Here is a 20,746-nt window from a genome sequence, read left to right on the forward strand (position 1 = left end):
CAGCAGGTTTCAGAAAAAGTGAAACCTAGCATTTTCTGAGTCCTCTAATGAGGAGTGCCTTGAATCTAGAAATGGTTGAGAACCACTGCTCTAGAGAGAGACCTTGAGAACAGCAGCAGGGCTATCTGCCAAGACAGCTCACTGCCTCAGTTCTGGGTATGGCACAGAGCAGGACTGGATAAGAGGTCCATGCTTTACCCAGGAAAACTGCAGATACAATATAAACATGCCCTTGCTGTTTTTTCAGTCTTGGTTTCCAACCATTGGGTCATCTTACTGTATAATAAATCCTGTACTTTATATAACTTTTCTGGCGCTGTACATCTGCTTGCTACAGAAGATAATTTACATAAAGTATACACTGTGAGAGTCAGTTTGTTCAAAGTAAAATCAAGAAAAAACATAAGATACAGATTACAGTTTCTACCTTTATTTCACATTCCAAAGTTTCCACAATGCTTACAAAATATTAATCTCAGTTTTTGCTCATGCTGTTAGTTAAGCAGTTGACATCCATATTGGTTATGCACCAAAGAATTCATGTTCTAGTTTCTGTGATCCAGGGGAAATAAAACAGTTTTTGTGGCCAGTATGGATTTCTAAAGGAAAAAATACAGAACATTATAGCCTTTCCTCCTATATTACTTTCTAACTATAGTTTAATACAAGAAATAATATATGGTTATACTGCAAATCTTGTATTTGTCTACCACAAGTAAATATTTACTTTTTTTTTGTAATTATTTCAATGGCAAGGAGCAATCACTTTGAAATAACTTGGTTACATACTGTGGACCATATCCTCCTCTCACTTCTCATATGAATAGTCCGCTGAAATGAATTACCAGCAGAACAGAAATAGACTTTATTGTATCATAGACATTACAACAGGTGGTATTACCTTTCAGAGGGACATTAGACACTGTGCAGATGTATTTGGGGTGCAGTGAAGCCTACCCAGAAACATTTTAAAAAATGAAATGTATAATACAATAGCAGAAGCCTTCTTCTGACTGAAGTCAGAACCATTAGTGGCCCTTAGTTTATTAGAATCCATACTTTCTGCAGCAAAACACTGGATACAAACTTTATGAATGATATGTATTTCTCACAATCAAATTTAATTTTATAAAGGAAAAAAGGTGCACATTAAAAAAGGCAGACAGTATACTGAATGCAAAATATTTTTCCTTTAAAAAAGTTGGGAAGGTTGTTTAGAACTAGTAGTGATATTTGCAAAGAGAAAACAGCAGGCTTGGAAACTAAAGTGCAAAGATCAATACTGGTGACTCAGGGCCCGCTCATGAAAGATGTAAAGCACTTCAAGGTGATGTGCTCGCAACACCCACTGAAAGCGTAGGAATCTTGAATGATAAGCAACTTGCCTGCTCCTGAGAATTGCTGAGTGCCTGTTGTTCCCATTGACTACAGCTGCAGTTGCTGGTTCTCATTAAGGACCTGTAACTAATAACTCAAGCCCACTGTAACTAATAACTCTTTTCCCAATTCTTCACAGGAGCTAAAGTTATTAATATTCCAGGAATGAGCAGTGTTGTTCTTCCAGTTGGCATCCTTTATGTTGAAACTCCCTTCCCGGCATTCAAACATAAAACTGTTCATTATGGGACTAATACAGCCCTCATTGCAGTTATTAGGACCTAGAACAAATTGAATGAGTTTGTCTTTCTCCCTTGCTCCAAAACCTGATGTTCTCCCATGTCAGTGGAATCTGCCACTTCTATGCCCATGGGAAACCTGTTGTAATTGCTCTACCTTCCTGAAAGTCAAAGTCTGCATTAATCTATTCTAAATACCCTATTCATATCTTTACATACTAAAGCAGTTGTATAAGTAAACACAGAAATGTTGAAATCTGAGTCTTGAGAGTTTTACCATTGACATTAATAGAATCAGAATTTTACCCTTGTTGTCTAAGCCATTTCCCTTTAGCAAAATACAGTGTTTCACTGAGTAGTATTCCAGGAAGGATGAAACATTTGCGCAGCATGAGAAATACAATTTAAAGAGCGGAAATGAGTATTCCCATAGCAAATCAGGAAGCTTAATTAAAAATAGTTGCCATTCATGCTGTTTATCTTGCTGACCAAGTCTGAGAGAGAAATGTCAAGGGTTCTGCTCTTCGTTGCCTTATACGGTAATAAAATGTAACTACTCATTCTGCTGATTACAGAATATAGTGTCTATATAGTGTTTATTTTTCATTAATTAATTTGTCATTAATTTTTTACTTGGTTAGAGATACCTCTTTTTCACAATTTTTTTAATGCTTTACCTTTTTTGGCCACAATTCATATCAAGGGTCGCAACCTATGCTCCATAGGACACATCCAGCCTGTGGAACCTTTGGATTTGGCACATGGAGTCATGATTTCAGCAGTTTTTGGAGGTAGAGCACTCTGCCCACAGTGCATCATGGCGGGGTACCATGATGCACTCCCTTCACTGGTAGGCAGCTCTTTTTTTTGCACTGCAATACAACTAGGTGGCATGGAAAACCAGTGGATCCTCAGGTCCATCCACCTCAGGGCCAAGCTGGTGCATTCCAATTCCCTGTTGGAAAATGTTTATGATTCCTCTTTTGGAGAATTCTGTGTAAGCAAGAATTGTTTGGTGTAATTCGGAGCCAATACAAACATTAAAATGGGACCTGCATTACCCATTACAAAACTGGAACTCTAAAATGACTTTAAACCATGGCTCTGCTCAGAGGTTCCTGGGAATGTTTGAGTACAGGAGGTCAAAGGGATGTAAAGAATAAAGTCCTTTGTGTAAGGGATAAAACAAAGTAACTACTGAGGCTCTGTACAGACATTCAAAAGCCCCAAGGCAGAATCAATCTAAATTACATGGTTTTCTATAAGTGGTGTAGTTTAGATCGGTTGCAAGCAGAATACATGTTCAGCCTTTGGTGGGGAGCTGGGGGGAGGGAAGCAAATCTTAGACAGGGTTCCACTATGTTTAAACCAGTCTGTGTGTGTCAAACTTCTGTTCAGTTATGGGTATAGATTAGTTTCTGATCACTTATACTGGTGGATCACTCTGATCACTCTGTACCGGGCCTGAGAATCTAAAACTCACAGACAAAATGTTTAAAAACAGGACTCCCAAAACAACCCAAACACAAAGACAAAGAGTGAACTTTGAAGGAAATTAATGAATGGGTAGCAACAAAGTACTCTTAACCTGGCTCATTTCTTCTATTAGTCACCAGTTTCTTAAAGTATAGAAGATTTTCCCTCTACATTAGAAGCCCTACAGCTGTTACTAATTCAAAGGATAATATAAATACACATCTACACTGCAGAGCAGTAACTTGGAGAAGAAGGTTTGTTGAGGCAACAGAATACTGCATCTTGTTTAATGAATCAGTGTCACCTGCATCTCACCAATGTATGTCCTTTTTGCAGCATACTACAGCAACAGGAAGGGTTCACCGATGTCCTCTAAGCACACAGAAAATCTGTCTTGGGTGGTGGAGGTTCTTTCTAAGATATGTATGCATACCCATATCTAAGTATTTAAAACAAAAGTCCAATTCAAGAGTCTGGGAAAGCTTTTATGATGGTCTCATAGGCAGGAGGAGGGGTTTGTGTTGAATGGCAGATGCGGAGACTGTTGCTAGACCAGTGGAATTCAGGTTGACTTAAGCTGTTGGTGGTGCTTCCTGCAACTGTAGTGGTGGTGCTAGTGGGAGTCAGAGTAATCAGCTGACTGTTAGTTTCCACAGGGAGTGGAGGACACTGCAAAAAGGGATGGAAAGTGGAGGCTCGAAAGCTTGATTTTCTTGGGAAGGAGTTGGCTTGCTCCTGGGAGGCTTGCCGTTGGAAGGTGAGACTGGCCAGGCTGAGGTTGCTGCGACGTTCACAGCTGCTGTTGCGGTAGAATCCAGGCCTGTTGGCAGCTGGACCATGAGAAGGAGGTCTGGAACGGCGGGTAGAAGTTGAGGGGCTCCACTGTGAAATGTGGGCACTGGCTCTGCGACGGGACAAGCAAGTAAACAACGCCCAGATTATCCCTCCAATCACGAGTCCAATTGCCATGGAAACTGAGAAGGATATTATTATCTTGTCTAAACACAGAAAATAAATAACAAAGTTATTTTTATTATCTTACAGACGATGCCCTCTATAATATTAATTTGCTGTTACATTCGTGCAACTTACTGCAAGTCCCTCCTGAACAATAAAGAGTTAACAGTTTCGTTCATTATAAAACATGTGAAATACACAATTATACTATAACAGAAACAGGCCTTACACTGATCTTACTTATACTGATTTTCACTGGTATCACTCAAATGTGAGTAACTTGTGTCTAGTACCGGTGTGGGTGAAATAATTGGGAGCTGAAAGTACACATCTGGTGGGATGTTATCAATATTTATTACAATCAGAGTTAGATCAAACATTAAAAACTGTGCTGTAAAATCACTAGACAATTCTTGTCACAGAGGGCCATTGGGAATGACAAAGCCCTCAATACCTTCCCTTCCCCAGTTTGGAAGTCAAGTTTTCATTAGGAAAGGAGTAAATTTCTAACTCTGTAACACCTGCCTTTACTCTAATAAAATGTATTTAGTGGATCTGAAAAGAAAAAAGGACCCCAAGCAGGATAATTTTCTTCTCCACATGAAAGGCTGTGGTGAAGAATGAGGATTGATTCTTTTTCATTCCCCCTCTCCCCAACACACACACACACACACACACACACACACACACACACACACACACACACACACACACACACACACACACACACACACTTCCCACTCAACATTATGAGAGAGCAAGCCACTTCAACCAATCTTTCAACTATTTGTAAAGCAAAATGCAATCAAACCCCTTATTGACATTCTAGAACATTAGGTGATCAGTACAGATTTGCATTCTCTTCATATGCCTTGGACATTTCCAGATGCTGTTTAGGACAAACAATACCATAAATCTCATATGTGAAGCTATTTGCATTAAATACTCAATGCAGTTTCAAAGCTTCTTGAACCAAGATAAATTGGATAGGTTCTAAATAAGTGACTAGAATTTTGGATATTTATGTAACCTGAATCCTAACTATGCATGTCTTGGAGTTTTCCCCCTTGATTACTACGTGCCTGTTCTGCAGTTTCGACTGTAGGCATACAGCTGCTATCAATAGTTAAAGGCAACTTCCAAATGAGCTCCTATTAATCATACCCTTTTCAGAATAATGTCATTGGGGCACTGTGCCTGACAAGACTCCTTGTATGCACTGGGAGGAGCAATTTGTGATATCACCTTACAGAGTTTAGCACACTCGGCTTCCTGCCATCCTTCCAAATAGCTCTGCTAATCAGTACGTACAAAGGGCAGAGATCAGGTTCTGCCTGCCCAATGCACTCTATACACTTCTCCAGGCAGCGGGATTTGTCTATATGGCCTCTGAATGAGCCCAAGAGTGCCACTAAGAAAAAAGCTGTATCTACTTGCTCCTGCTCTGCAGTTACCCAAGCCTGCAAATCTGGCATTAGATGTCTTAAGATCAAGCTTTAACAGTTAACAATGCCCTAGAACAGGAATCAACAACCCCCAGCCTACATGCCAGAGCCTGGTATGCAAGGCCATTTTGCTTAGCACACCACAGCCAGGCCAGGCTCTGTGCAATTGCTGCCAGCCATGGAGCCCAGGCTGTGCACAGCAGGCAGCTAGGAGGCTGCAAGACCTGCTGCAAACAAGTAGGAAACTTCAAACAGCTGCACTGCGGTCCAGAGCCCTGGCACCAGCCCTGTCACGCATGCCTCGGAGTGAATGCCAGGGAAGGGGCTGGTGCAGTGTAACCCTGGTTCCTCCCCTGCCACCCATCCATAGGCACACATGCATCCACCGCCAGCAACAAGGATCAGGCCCCTTACAGCTGCCCTGCCATCTGCCCCCGGTATGCCACGCTGAGGCATGGGTAAATGTTGGGGTGTTTTTGGCAAATATTTTTGGCCAAATGTTGCCAGCCCTTGTCCTAAAACATACATCTCAGGACCCATCCTTTCTATCTCAGTGAGTACTCAGGTTTACCCTAGTGCTACCTATATTGCCTAATTTGTGAGTTAGAGTGCATGCAAATCAATAAGTTTAATTTATCACCACTGCTCCTGGACTTGCTGCGTAGGCTATACAGGCACCATATTAAACTGAAATCTGGGTAGCCTTTACTCCTTCACACTCCCTGCACAACCATGGAAGGGCTAGGTACAATCTAGCCTACATGCATTGAATTTTGGTCACTTAAATCAGAATACTGATTACGTGATTGTACTTTATGGCTCTTTAGAAATCTATGAGGAAACTCATCACTGTAGTATCTGAACTCCTTCCCTATCACTCAGTGGAGGGGAAGGCAGAACTGTTTGCTAAGGATTTCATCTGCCCTGTATATAAGTGAAGTCCAACCAGACTGTCGACATGCACAGGGAGGATTTAGCCAAGAATCCCTTTTATCCCTATATCTCCACTACTTGCACGTTTAACTAAGCATTTCACACTGTTAAAAACATGAAAGGAAATTGACATAATATTGAATGCACCACTTGAGCACTTTCTTTAGCTGCTTCCCCGTGCAGCAGATACAACTGAAACAATTACCTGCCATTGTATAATTTGTTTGCCCCTTTTTCCTCTATACTCAAATTAATAAATAGAGAACCAAATTTCTACATGGGATACCACTCCTGAGGTCACCCAGAATACTTCAGTGTCCATAAAGCATCATATTTACTCTTGGTTTATTTACTCATTCTCCTTCTATTTCAGTAATGAAAAATGAACACACTGGTTCAAATCCCTCCAATCCTTTTTCATGCAAAGGTTTTACCTACTTCAGTGGGAAATGTGGGTTCACTCTAAAAACATGAAATTCACCATCTTAAGGCTTTAACCAGGGCAAATGAAGTGCCTTGTTCTTGTGCTGAATGAATCTCACCCAAAGCTAGTACATTCTAACCACATGTATTGAATTTTAAATCTGTCTCCATCGATTTTTTCAATAGAGTATTCAATCACCCAAGCCTAAGGGACATTAGAGAAAATTTTACATCAGTGGGCTCAGATACCCAAGTGTAACAGAGCAGAAATGGACACATTTGGTGTTTTGGGGCAAAGGTAACTTTCTACAACATTTTGACCTTCCAATCTTGGGCAGTACTAGGGTAGGACTAGCCTCTCAGGGCAGCAAGAGCAGACACAAATGCTAATTTGCACTGGCATATTGTGTCCCCAGTCAGGTTTGCCAGCATTTATCATATCTTGGTCCTGTCCTACCATGACACTGAATGGCCTATGACAGCTTTCTCTGGAATATCCCAAGCACAAATAGAAGCCAAGGATCTATCTGTTCAGAGGGCTCAACTGTGTGCTACAGGCATTGGCCTGTACTAGAGAGGGCATAGCCACAATCAGGAGGAGCCCTGTGTCATGGAGAATTCCTCTTTGAGCTCCTTGTTGCACAAGGGGTAAGGCCACTGCACCTCTTGGAGTGTTAGGGAGCAACATAATCCTTCTGTCTTCTCTTTTATGTACCTTATATTTCAGGAGACTAAATAGAGGAGCCCAGAGCAGGCATATCAAATCTTGACAATAAAAGAGTGAGAGGACTGAAGTCCCCTTCCCTATCTCTGGAACAACTGTTTTTTTTAATTATGTTGCTTACTAAAGTAAGGTCCAGTCCTGTAAACATTCTCAGGTGCAGAGCTTACTTCTGTGAGGGTCTCATTTTTTCTGTATATGCTCCTATTCTACTAGCGAGCATGGGATCTCTGTCAGCACATTATCTAGTAACTGTATCAAACCAAGGGAGTGGATGGAGTGTGCAAACCATTTCCAAACTTTTTGTTGCTTAAGGGCAAAATTCTCTCTAAGAAATCTCTGAGAACCATTAACTCAGCTCATGTAAAGGCCAAAGCAGAATTCCTTTTCCTGTGCTTAGGCAATTGTAATGACTGATCCTAGAAAGAAACACTGATCTACCAAAGAACAAAGTGTAGGTGGGCATATGGCTCCCACTACAGACAAATACACACATGCAGACATGCATACAGTAGTTAGCTGAATGGCCAACTGCAGGAGAGAAAGGGCAATGCATTTCAAAAAGGTGTAGCAGCAAGAATGGTAACCTGCATAGCTGTTAGAGGGATGGAGGGATAAGTACTGATTGCAGAGCAGGAGAATGTGAGGGAAGCATCAGATAGCCAATCTGTGGTCAAATGGCTAAACAATTAGCTGCACATTTGTATACAGTGGGTGCATCTACATGTAAAATTAATATGAAACAATAAACTCCAGTGTGCATCGTGCTGGAGTTTATTGTTCTCTGGTGCTCTGTTTACCTTGGACCACAGCACATTGAGCTGGGTCAGAGCAGCCCCAGCTGGCTGGGAGGGGACAAGGGGGGCAGCGTGCCAGTCTGGGGCTGCTCCAACCCAGCTGAATATGCTGTGGAAGGGCTGGTTGGGGCACAAGGGTGCTTCACTGTGTGTGGGCAGGCAGCCCACACACTGAAGCACTCTTGTGCCCCAGCCAGCCCCATCAGCATCTACATTTGGGTTTCTGGGCAGTAAAGAACTCTGCCACAGGACAGTATTTGTATTTACAAGTACTAATTTACCAGGATTTAGTTAACTGAAGCCTAATGGGGCCCCACATGTAGATGCGGATACTTTATTACAGGTCTAATTAGGCAGATCCGCAGTAACTGTCTCAAGTAGATGCACCCCGTAACATTAATAACCATCCAAGATAGGGTTAGAAATGCAGAGTCCTTTCACAGCACCTGGTACATGACATACCCTTGAGTGTTAGGCAGTTCCATACAATAGACTCTGCCTGAAGGGCCTCATTAAAGCCTATTTACTTCCAATGGACATACTACTGTCTACCTATGCTAAACATCAGTATTTCTTATTGTTGTCCAATTAAAAGAATAAATACTTCAGCAAACTTAGCTTAATGTTAGCTGAGATTTTTGTCTGAAAATATTTAACTCAAGAATCAGACAGGAGTGCCCTTGCTATGAATGCAAGCACGTAGCCTGCCACAGAGAGTTTTCCATATTAATACAAGCCTTCTATTCTCTGAAGCAACTAAGTGATTTTCCCCACTCTCCTAAAATCTGACAGCAGTTGCATAGCAAGTAAACACAAAACTAAGCACTATGTGCCAGGCAGGCAAACCGTATTTTATGTGAGCTGCAGGAGCTACATGAGCTGCAGGAGCTATAGAGCGTGTCACATGCAAGCGGCTTCATTCATTTGTCCTGAAAAGGGGAATGTATCAGGAAGAGTGTATTGCATAATGGAGAAGGATTATCTTTGTCCCTTCCCCTTTCGCTTCCCTTTTGGTCTTGTACCTGCACACATTTTTACTTCATGCTGTAGCAATGGGTCAGCACATGCTAAGGAGATAAATCTGACCAAAACACATGATTTTGCAGTCATGTCCCCCGTTCTCCAATCCACAAATTGCACAGTGTTTTAAGGATGTGAAAAGTGTTTGATCAGATACTTTCACAAGTATTCAGAAATCTAGATGACAGGCCAGTCAAACCGTCCTCCTCACTACACGTCTTTTCCAAAAATACAAATATGAATGCTAGGTGAAATAAACTGCAATATGGAAATCCATATGTGAGCAGGTGATTGAAAGTTATCATAGAACACTGAGTAGTGGGCCAAACATGAATTCCATCTGTACCTAAACCAGAAATGTAAATAGACTACAAAAATAGCCTATTTAGGTTAGACTAACCTGCAAAGATTGAATCAATTCAATCAATTTTGAATGTCTGTCCCTAGCCTTTATGTTGAGAAGAGCCTTGAACCCAGGTCTTTCACTTCCTAAGTGAGTGCAAGAGTTAACTTTTAAAAGAAAAGCATGAACTTGTACACCTAAAAGTATATCAAAGGTACCTAAGTCTATGTGTGGGTTTCAGACTGAAAATCACAGTTGCACAGATGTCCAAGTCTGAGCATTGTTTGTTGGTAGGCAGATCCACACTCCGCTTGCTAGGCACTGTGAATCCCATTGCAAAGCACCTAACTAGGCATCTATGAAGGCATCTCTTTTAAAGTAATGGGAAGTTGAATACATAATATGGGATTTCACTCCCAGAGCCAGGCAACTTATTTTTACTTCTGGGAATGCTCAGAATTGTAATATCTAAGTCCCTTTGTCCTTAGTATATACTCCAAGTGTGGTTCATATCTGTCTGTCACCCCAAGTTCATAACATAGTCCACAGAACCAGCCTCAGGAAAACAAGGAGCTACCAAGTGTTCAACAAACTAAATATATCTTCCTAGTATTGCAGAATTAATGAGTAAAAATCTGCTTGGGTTGGATCTTTCATACCAAGAAAGTTTAGTTCAAATGGGAAGCTTGTCTCTATAAGCCAAGCCAACTTACATGCCATACACACTGTTGTTGTGTATAGTTTGTAGAAACAATATCCCTACAGCTGACAAGTGTTAAAATTATTGTCTTATCTTCCCTGACCTTTATCACTAATTGTTAAGTCAAAACAACCTCTTATTAATGATTTGTAGTCAGTCCATGATTCAGTAGGGTGGGTGAATCAGGGGGTTTGCAAAATGAACCAGCTGCAATCTTTGTCATGGCAAATGTTAAGAAAGGTCATAGGGTGATTATGGTTAGAAGAACAAAAGTGATTGTCTGTAGCACTGATAATTGTCACGTTCAGAAAACAAACAGGGTGTCATGGAGCAGACAAGGATGGTCATGAGCTAAGTGGACAGATACCCACAGCTCTTCCACCTAAAGGACTCCTCAAAGCTCCTGGAAACAGTGTATTTTATTGCGTAACTACAGAATCCCGATCCGGGGCCATTAAGGTGGTAACAGCGTGCTTGAGATCAGGAAGGCAGTTCTGTTAAACAGAACAGAGAATTACTTCAGCATATGAGCCACCCAGCTAGTAACAAGACTGCCCTCTGCTGGAAATTTGTACTGAAAACCAGGCAGTCAGTAAAACAGCTCAGTCATGATAGCACAAGAAAATCTCACAGCAACAATTCAAATAAATGGAAACAATGTAACCAGTGCTCTCTTTGCTAATTATCTGAAAATAGAGAGCATTTCAGATCCCCTCGGCATATACCCGTAGGGCCTAGTGTCCCACTCAAACTTTGCAATTTTTTTGAACAGGGCCACAAGGCACCAGTGCAAAGAAACTTCAGGAAGTGCTGTTTACAAAAGCTTTTTGAACCTGTGAATGTTTGCACTGAACTCAGACTGAGTCTCAGGATCTGAGCTGTACATTTGTTTTGTGTCTACCAGCCTTTTTCTGTAATAATGCACTGAAAAGTATAGTAGGATATGTGCTCTGAAAATCATAAAACCTGGTCAGAAGTAATAATGTTCACTTATCTCTCTCTCATGGACCCAGAGGAACAGACTACCATCTTCAGCTTCCTCTGTGCAAAAATGAAGTTTATTTAATAGATTTCATAGATGTTAGGGTTGGAAAGGACCTATTAGATCATCGAGTCTGACCCCCTGCCCCGGGCAGGAATCAGTGCTGGGGTCAGATGACTCCAGAGAGTGCTGGGTTCAGATGACCCCAGCCAGGTGTTTCTCCAGTCTCCTCTTAAATACCTCCAAGACTACCTATGAGGACCTTTTACCATTTTTAATTTTCCCTGAGCCTGATGAAGGACATGTGAACCCGAAAGCTTAGAGAAAAAGGGTTTTTTTTGCAATTTCTTAGTTGGTCTAATAAAATGCATCATCTCTGAACCAAGAAGTCTAGAGTGTTTGCGCCACTTACCTCTGTTCAGCATTAAAATGGATGATAAAGACAAAGTAATGGTAATGACCAAAAGGAAAAAAAATCTATGGTAAATGCATCACATTTCCCAATGTTAGCACAATCATAAACGAACTAAGCACAAACAAAACTGACTCCTCAAAGAATGTTTTTTGGAAGGCAGGGTAAAATCTTTGTTACTACAGAGCTTTTGCATACCTTCCTAACAGCTACTGAGATGTAGATATATGGTTTTGATTCTGCTCTCTCTCACAGCTTGTAACCCTCCGGCAAAGCAATGGTATCAATTCTATAAAATCAGTTGGACTGAGTTATACATATGCTGCAAGGACTTAAATGAATCAGTAAAAAAAATTAGTGGATATGGTTGGTTTAGTGCAATACTGCATCCCTTCTGATTTTATTTAATAGTGTGATTAACACAGAGAGTCTAAAAATGAAGAAGGATATTTTAATGGGGTTCACACAAGGTAGCCAGCAGTGCCTTATAATAAAGAAAATATACAATGATAGATCAAAAGCCCAGATTTTCAGGCTACTAAAAGCCTTGAAGAATAAATGAAAAATGTAAAACATCCTTAATATTACCACAGTTCTACAACTTGCGTTGTCTAATGCTAAAGGAAATCCTGTTTTGACCTAAAAGTATTCAAAAAGTGTCTCAAAAATGGTCCCTCTCAACTTAGAAATCTATGACTTTTGAAGTGCTGCCAAGAAAAAATTCAACTGAAAACTGCAACTTCTGCATTGTCAGTTAAAAAATATCCTGCATAGTCCCTTAATGAATTTACTTATGTTTTCCACTCCTAGCTCAGATTGTTCCTTTTCCCCTTATTCTTCAGGCTGTGTATCCCCCTCTTGTTTTTACTTGAAAATTGCCTCTGTTTTAGCAGCCAGTAGATTTCAGTGATTACTGACATCACAATGGTAACAGGAAGGGAGCCCTATCTTAATGTAGCCTAATCCATATACTGTATTACCAAAACATTTGAGTTCCATCCAAGGGTGTTAAATTTCTCCGCTATACTAGTTCTACCTAGTCCAGTAAGTAAAATAGTCTAAAATCAACCTTCTTCTATGTGATGTGTATTTTTTTAGACTGTGACTGTAAATTCACATTTACAGTAGTCTAGGCAGAAACCCATTTTCTGTGATTAAATAATCTTGGAGGTCTAGATTCTGTTTTCCATTCTTTCAGCCTTTACATGTGACCTTGAGCAAAACACTTTACCTCCTTGTTTCAGAATTTTCCTCTCTAATTAATGAAACTAAGAAAAAATTGCTCCACTCTGTGTTGTGAGGCTTAAATCATTAATAGGTTTAAACTTCTATGAGACCATCAAATAAAAGATGCTGTTGTAACTTCAGAGAATTATTGTCATTAGTGCCTTATATAGCATAAAAGTTTTTAAAGTATTAAAAACAATGGGAAACACCAATTAAATATTCAAATAATTATGAAAATGTGAAGTGCTCAGTAGGATTCAAGGAAGCAACTTTAAGTCTGCTTTCATATTGTAGTTACTTTCAGTCTATAGCATAAAAGCACCCTACACACCCTATTCCATGTTATATTTTTTATAGCATGGATTAAAGACTCTGCCATATAAATGAAGCAAAGGTCATCTAGTTTGCCCCCATCTCTGGGTAGAAATACCAGAAAATAGCTTCCTGCCACTGAGAACAGAGCAAAACACAAGTGTGCTCCATCTTTCTTTCTCTGGAAGTAGATGCCAAATTTTATCTGCTAGATATTATTGTTTTCATTTGCTTTGCTGACACTGAAAATGATTCAGGAATTATTCATCAATAACGCTTTCTTTGTATATATACATATATGCACACACACACACAATCTGTTCCATGTATCTATACAAGTGATTATAGGGACATTATTTAATAAATTGATCTTGAGTTATAACTTTTCTGTTTTCAGCACATGGGAACAAAAAGAATGATTGACCACTTCTAAAAACATACTTAAAAAAATCATTTTTCAGTCTCCATAGCTGGAACATTATTTGTTAAGATTTTCAAAAGAAAGTCTCCACCTGAAAGTTAGCTTTTGTATTTTGAAGATGTAAAGATTTTTGTTTGTTTCTAAAAAGTTATTAGGAATCCGTTAGAATATTTGTTGCAACCATTACTATATAAAGGCTATCATTTTCTCTATAATGAATAATTTGAATTAGGCATTTGAAGGAATTTCAAGTTCTTCTCAATGTAGGGAAAATGCAGCTGTAGAATACTGAGTCAGTGTTAACTCTTTTAAAAATGTTATCTAAGCTTCTTTTTCTCCATTTTCTCAGGTATAGGGCATAAGGTTCTATAAAACAAGGGCAGTAATATTTACCAGGAGATGCTCAGGTCAAATTCCTTAGTATATGGGCGCTTTGTTAAGTGCATTTTTGAGTGGTTTGAGGCATTTTGATAGAAAGCTTTTTACAAATACAAAGTATTATTTTTCAAATTGCTTTCAAATAAAAGCTATGGAGCAAGGGGAGCTAAAGAGTAGTTTTGGACTCATAATGTGCTGAACCATTCTGATTCTGATCTGATTCTGAATGTTGCTATAGTCTTTCCAGACTTTCATGTGAAAACTCTCGGAACCTAGAATTCACCTTCATGTAACTTACTCTATTGTGAGAAGAGAGAACACAGGTCCTCCTCTTGTGCTACTGTTGGCATAGCCACACACACACTTGCAGGGTGTTTGGACAAAAAAAAAAAAGTTTGACTGCCTAATATAAAAGAATCCTTGGCTCAGAACCCTTTCCCAAATACTACTGTGGCAACTAAGAAGCTATGACTCTTTGGAGAGCTATGTGATGGAAGAACGAGCAATAGCATTCACCCAATCAATTCAGTAACGGTTAACCACCAAAGAATCATACACACCCTTTATATTATCAAAGCAATTTAAAAAGAAACTTTTTCTACATCGTTCCCTCCTACACTACTACTTAAAATGAATGTTTTCCCTGTTGACAATGGTAAAGCATTTTAGAAAGAAAGAGAAAAGACTGAGGAAACAGCAGTAATTAGAAGGCAACAAACTCAGATCAAATATGACATGGCCACTTTTGCAGGATGCTTCACACACATAGTCTATTCTTTTCTGGATGCCAATATACCCAGATTTCATTGTCTACAATATTTTGTGGTCCTGGAAGTCCCAAAAAGGCCGCTGACACACTGGTGGACCTTCTATTCCTGCACCTGGATGAGAATGAATGATTATATAGCAACACCAACTGAGCTTGCATAGTAACAGCTCAGGTAAATACATGCACCCATGAGGATTCACTGAAGCCTTAAACAGCTAGAAATAGAATAGGCTAAAACTCAGGATTGCAAAAAAGTAGTGTATTTTTTTGCCACCAACCAAACCCAGATGCCCAGGTGTCCCAAAATCCCCCTATTCTGGACTCAGGGCACACAAACCTAAAGTCATTTACATCTCCCCATTACATGATAGGTGTTGCTGTCATCCTCCCACAGCAGTGTTATGTTTACCTCCAGGTTGCCAAAAAAGGGCAAAGTAAAACTAGGAGAATGTACCTATTTTCCCTCGGCAAGGACTAACTCCTGTGAGCGTTGCATTTATTTTATTCGATTGCTTCTCTGCATACCTGAATTAATTGCTAACTTATCTACATTCTGTTATGTGAATTATACCCAGCAATCCATTTGGCATTTTATCTGTCCATTATCTATGTCCTACACATGTCAGCTGATAGTGAAATTAGTGTATTTTAAAACCAGTGCTGTGAGATCAGAAATAGACCCATCAAAAAAGGGTGTGTGACTACTTTGGCTGAAGTTATATAAATCATACCAGTCTAGCATTTGATATACAATAATACTTCCAAAAAGGGAGTTAGCCAAAAGAGAAAACACAATAACATAGCTGAAACACAACTGCTCCTCCCAGGGAAATGTGCCTGGTTTTAGACAGCCTGTTTAAATCTGATGTATGGTTCTACTCATGTTTACGAGCAAATTCAGAGGAAGTTCCAGTTTCCTGCAGTTGTTGGGTGGTCACCAACGTACATGACCTTGCAAAATTAACAAACACAATACAGGATTTGGTGCCAAGCTGCTTCAGGTACTCCATAGAAACACAGAAAGACAACAAAAGCCACCGCCTCTAAAACATCCTGTATTAACACTGCCAAATACATAAGAAATCTGATTGACAGATTGCTTAAGAATCACTCATTCTCTATTTGCTGAACACAGACATCTAATATTCTGGAAATGTAGATAAGATAATGAGCAATTACTTCCTTTAGAATTACATCACAAAGTAAATCCTGTCTTTTTCCTTTTTTGGTACATGAATATTTCCAATATGTTTGAAGAATACCTCAAGCCTTATAAAGCAATGAGAGTTAGCACTAACTTTTTCATTAACATGCAGCAGTCATCAATGATAACAACTTAGTGTAGTCTTTCCATTTTCCAAATTTCCTTTCATTTACATCCATATTCTTACTGCAGTTTATAATAGTCTTAGAAATTAAAATTGCAGCTATACTCTTTGATAATATTGACATTTCCCCATTTCCCTCAGTTTTAAATCAAGGGCCCCATTGTGCACTCCTCAGCTATATCCAAGGATCAGGATGTAGGTTTCTTACTTTTTTTTCCATTATGGGTCAGCATTTAATCATATCACTTCTAATAAAGAAAGCAAGAGACTGGCATTAGATCCAAATAAACAATTTATTTCAGAAGCCATCTAGTAAATGTTATACCAAGACCATTGAGTGTGGGAATACACACATCTCCATTAAATAAAGTTAGTTTTCATTACTTTTACCATGATAGTTATTCATATTACAGAAGCAGAAGGAGAGCCTAACGCTGGTACTTTAAACACAGCCAACATAAAAGGTGGTTCCTATCCCAAAGAGGTGACTGTCCAAATGGAGTTTATAATCTTAGTAACTCCAACCTCAACATGCAAATACATTGGAACTATCCTTTAGTAGTATGAAAAACAATTACTCTTACTAATTAAATCTTTTGTTAAGTAAATAGGAAAAATTATATCACTATGAAACTCATGGCACCATGTAACATTTCATTGAAGAACTGGATGGAAGGTTTAGAAGTCCATTGTATTTAGTTTGATAAAGTGGAGGGGAAAATTGAGTTATCTCCTCCTGCTTCTTTGGTGTTGCTTTAATAGCATTATTTAAATACATATATTGGTGTGATTTTTAGGTTTTATTTCTGGTCCTAATATATGTATATATTTAATGCAGCTTCATATTTTTGTGTATAAGATGGATAAGAAAAAATATATAATTGATTCTTTTTCTGATTATGTATTCTTTGTAATGCATTATAAATTATCATAGTATTTTAACAATATTTAATGCATGTACACTCACAACATCTTTGCAAGCTAGGAAAATATATTATCCCCATTTTGCAGGTAGGGGCCAGAGGCACAGGGAAATTAATTAAGTTTTTCAAGGTCACACAGGAAGTTTATAGTGAAACAGGCACTTAGATCCAAACCTAGTGTTTCAAGCATTCATCCCCTTTGATTTACAGACCTGTGACTTGGCCCAGACATCAGTGGATCCAATGCAATCCACCATTAAGTATGTAAAGAATTGTTCAGTCTGAGTTATTTACTGAAAAGGGAAATAGGATGCTGTAAACCTTGATGAAAGTTCAGTTCTGTGCTTACTAATTCAAATAAGATCAGTAGTGAAGAGTTCGAAGGGGCAATGTATCTTTCAGAAAGAAATGCCTCTGCCAACAGCAGGGAGCCTGGACTGAAAGTCATCTATTCCAAACCTTGGATCAAGACAGGATCATCCCTGTATAGATCATTTCATCCAAGTGTTGGTCTAACCTGCTTTAAAAAGTTCTAGTGATGGAGGGAGCATCTACACAAGATGCTTACTTTTAAGGTAATTAATTAGCTCTGCAGTAAAGTGCCTTCCTCTATATGTACAGAACTATTAGAACTGAATAAACTAATTAACTTTGCCATAGGTTAGCTGCCCGATATAAGTACTGTTCTATCCATAGGTGATGTGTAGGGGGGTATGGGGGTGGCGCATGTGCTTTCCCTGAAATTGGCCCTCACCAGCCGGGGAGTGGGGAGTGCCAGCCAGTACACACACACCCCCCCCCACCCCACCCCACCCCCAGCCTGAGAAGCACTGGCAGCACTTCCAGTTTTGCTGGCAGCACTTCTGGTTTCTTGTCAGCACTTCTGGGGTAGGTGATCAGCTGCCCCAGAGTTATTTACTCTGCCACAGTACACATGTTGATGGAGGATAATAGGGCTGGCTGGGGCATGAGGGTGCTACAGTTCAAGACTGTCTGCCAGCTAGTCCCATACTGTAGTACCCTCATGCCCCAGCCAGTCCCTCCACAGCATGTTGAGCTGTGGGGGAGCAGCCCCTGGCTGGCAGGCTGAACACCTGGCCCCTCTGTCAGCTGGGGCTGTGCCACCCCAGCTCAATGTGCTGCAGTCCTGGGAGCATGTGTAAACACTGTACCCGGGAGTAATAAACTCTGGCATGAACTGCACCAGAGTTTATTGTGTCGTGCTATTTTCACACGTAGATATGCCCTGAGATTCCACAACCTTTATCGATGACTTCTTGAGATGACCTCTTCCAGTCCTATTTTTCTATAATTTTACTAGAAAAATGGGATCCTTAACACTGGAATCTGTACTCATTCTGCCAGTAGGAAAAAAATGACTTAATGTTGCTCAGGTTCACTGTTAGAGGACAAGGACCTCATCTTGCCGTTATCTTCACCAAGTGCACATTAGGTGGATGAGGCAAACTTACAAGCACCTTTTATTTACTATAATCATGATCCACATTCCCCAAAGTTCAAAGTCTGTCATTTGAGAGGGGTGCTCTGGTCCTTGTTCAGATTGCACATTTTACACGCTATGACTGGTAGCATGTTGTAGATGTTGACACACATTGCTGGGAGGAGAACCTGTAGATAGTATGATTTCCATTCTCATCATCAGTCTGTTAGACAATCCTTCTTTACTACTGCTTTTTAATAGGACCTTTCTTGACCTTCTTATTTATGATTTCTTTTTATTAAAATGATAAATTCTGCCTGATATTTATTTCTGTTACTTACTGGATTTATTTCATCTAGAGTTTACATGCTATTGTCGGGGCCAAGGGGCTGTGGCCAGCAGCCCGGGCCCATGGGCCGGGGAAAGGTTGGTACGGCGAACTAGAATTAGGCACGGACGCATGGAGGTTGATAAAAGATTGTTTTACTTACACCGTAGATGGTCGCAGTGCAGGCAGGAAAACTTGCTTGCGTTGCAGTTACAGACAAACACGTGGAGTTTGCTAGGCTCCACAAAACAAACATGAACAGAGCTCTGGATACACACTCACGGAGTTTGCTAGGCTCCGCGGAACGACCAAAATGAGAGTCTGAAAGGTGACTCTCCACGAGCGCGCAGGGTAGGGTATGTCGAGGGATCGTGTGGCGACGGGGAGAGATTCTTGATGGCTGATCAAACCACCAGTCTGTCCGAGATTTACGTAGAAGTCCACGAGGTAATCGTGGACTCCTTGCCGGAATTCTCTCGGATTTCTCCCGGAATTCTCAGAATCGGGGTTCTCAGGATCCTCCTGAGATTCTCGGAGATCTCCCCCTTGGGCGGAAACTGCTCAAGCCTCTTATACAGCTAGCAAGCCAATCACTAACCGCCACGTGGGAACAATTTAGAACTGGCCAATAGTGGGACACAAATTTGCATGCGAATGGCGGGAACTCCTTTGCACCGTGCATTTCTCTTTGCAACTGAGAAATGCACCCTGCAAAGAAAGCTCCTAGTGGCAGGAAATAATTTAGCAGTGCCGAAGCACACACAAACAAAATCACACCCTTGGGTTGTGACAGCTATATGATTTAAATGCAAACTGGGCACATCTACACAAGACATACTGCGCTGTAGCCTAATAATACTGCACAGTAGCAATAACTCCTGTTACTGTATATTTATTTAGTACTTGATTATACAAATACTAACATAAATGTGCAGAACCACTCTACATTAATGAACATCTAAATGTGCCCACAGTGAGGTTGGTTCTTAAATGCAAAAGCAATTTAAATAAATATAATTAACAAAGAAAAATTATCACAACTACATCATTTCACTCACATTGCACCTACAGTATATTGTATATCACAAGTGTAAAACTCATCTGGCTCACAGGGTCAGATGAGGGTCTATGGGACAGGGACCAAACTTTGATGCAGACAGCACAGGGGGCTGGTCTAGCTAGGTGCTATGTGCAGCCCATGCCCCAGATCCCCGGCGCTGCATGCAGTGCTAGGTCTAGCACATGTACAGTGGGCAGCACAGATCCTGTGCCAGTCCTGCATGCTGTGTGCACAACAAGCCCCAGGGCCAGCCAGTACAACATGCAGACTGAGTAGGCCACATGTGCTGCACACAGAGCAGGGGACAAGGATGGGGCAGGCACTACATGTGGCACCCTGCTGGACTGGCCTTGCATACTGGCTCTGGTACAGCCCAATATAGACTGGCCTCAGAGCCAGTGCCCAGGACTGATCTGGTGGAGCACCACATGCAGTCCATGCCCTGGACTAACCCCATGCTGTGTATAGGCTGCACAGTACTGAGTCCAGTCCATATGCCATGCATATGGGCTCAGTCCAGAGACCCACAAGCCAGACCATACAGCTCCACAGATCAGATCCAGCCTGTAGGCATATGTTTGACACCCCTGCTCTATATTAATAGAAGCTTAACCAATCATCAGAAATACTACATACGGGAATTTTGTACTCTCATTTGTATACAAGGCTTTTAGCCTCTGCCTCTTGATGTCAGCACTGAAGAGTCCTTCTGTCCTGAGGGTGAAGGGGTGGAA

General features: G+C 40.5%; 1 protein-coding gene across 1 annotated transcript in view; it reads right to left on the reverse strand.

The window, feature by feature from the left end:
* Positions 1-410: 410 nt before the first annotated feature.
* The window catches only part of MYCT1 (MYC target 1), a 28,232-nt gene continuing 7,896 nt past the window's right edge, over positions 411-20,746 (reverse strand). The window contains exon 2 of the mRNA XM_006024832.3: positions 411-4,090. Within this exon, the coding sequence (XP_006024894.1) occupies positions 3,558-4,090 (533 nt within the window). The 3' untranslated portion in view covers positions 411-3,557. The remainder of the gene's footprint in view (positions 4,091-20,746) is intronic.

The sequence above is a fragment of the Alligator sinensis genome, unplaced genomic scaffold (assembly GCF_000455745.1).
Source record: "Alligator sinensis unplaced genomic scaffold, ASM45574v1 scaffold1177_1, whole genome shotgun sequence".
Taxonomy (NCBI): Eukaryota; Metazoa; Chordata; order Crocodylia; family Alligatoridae; genus Alligator; species Alligator sinensis.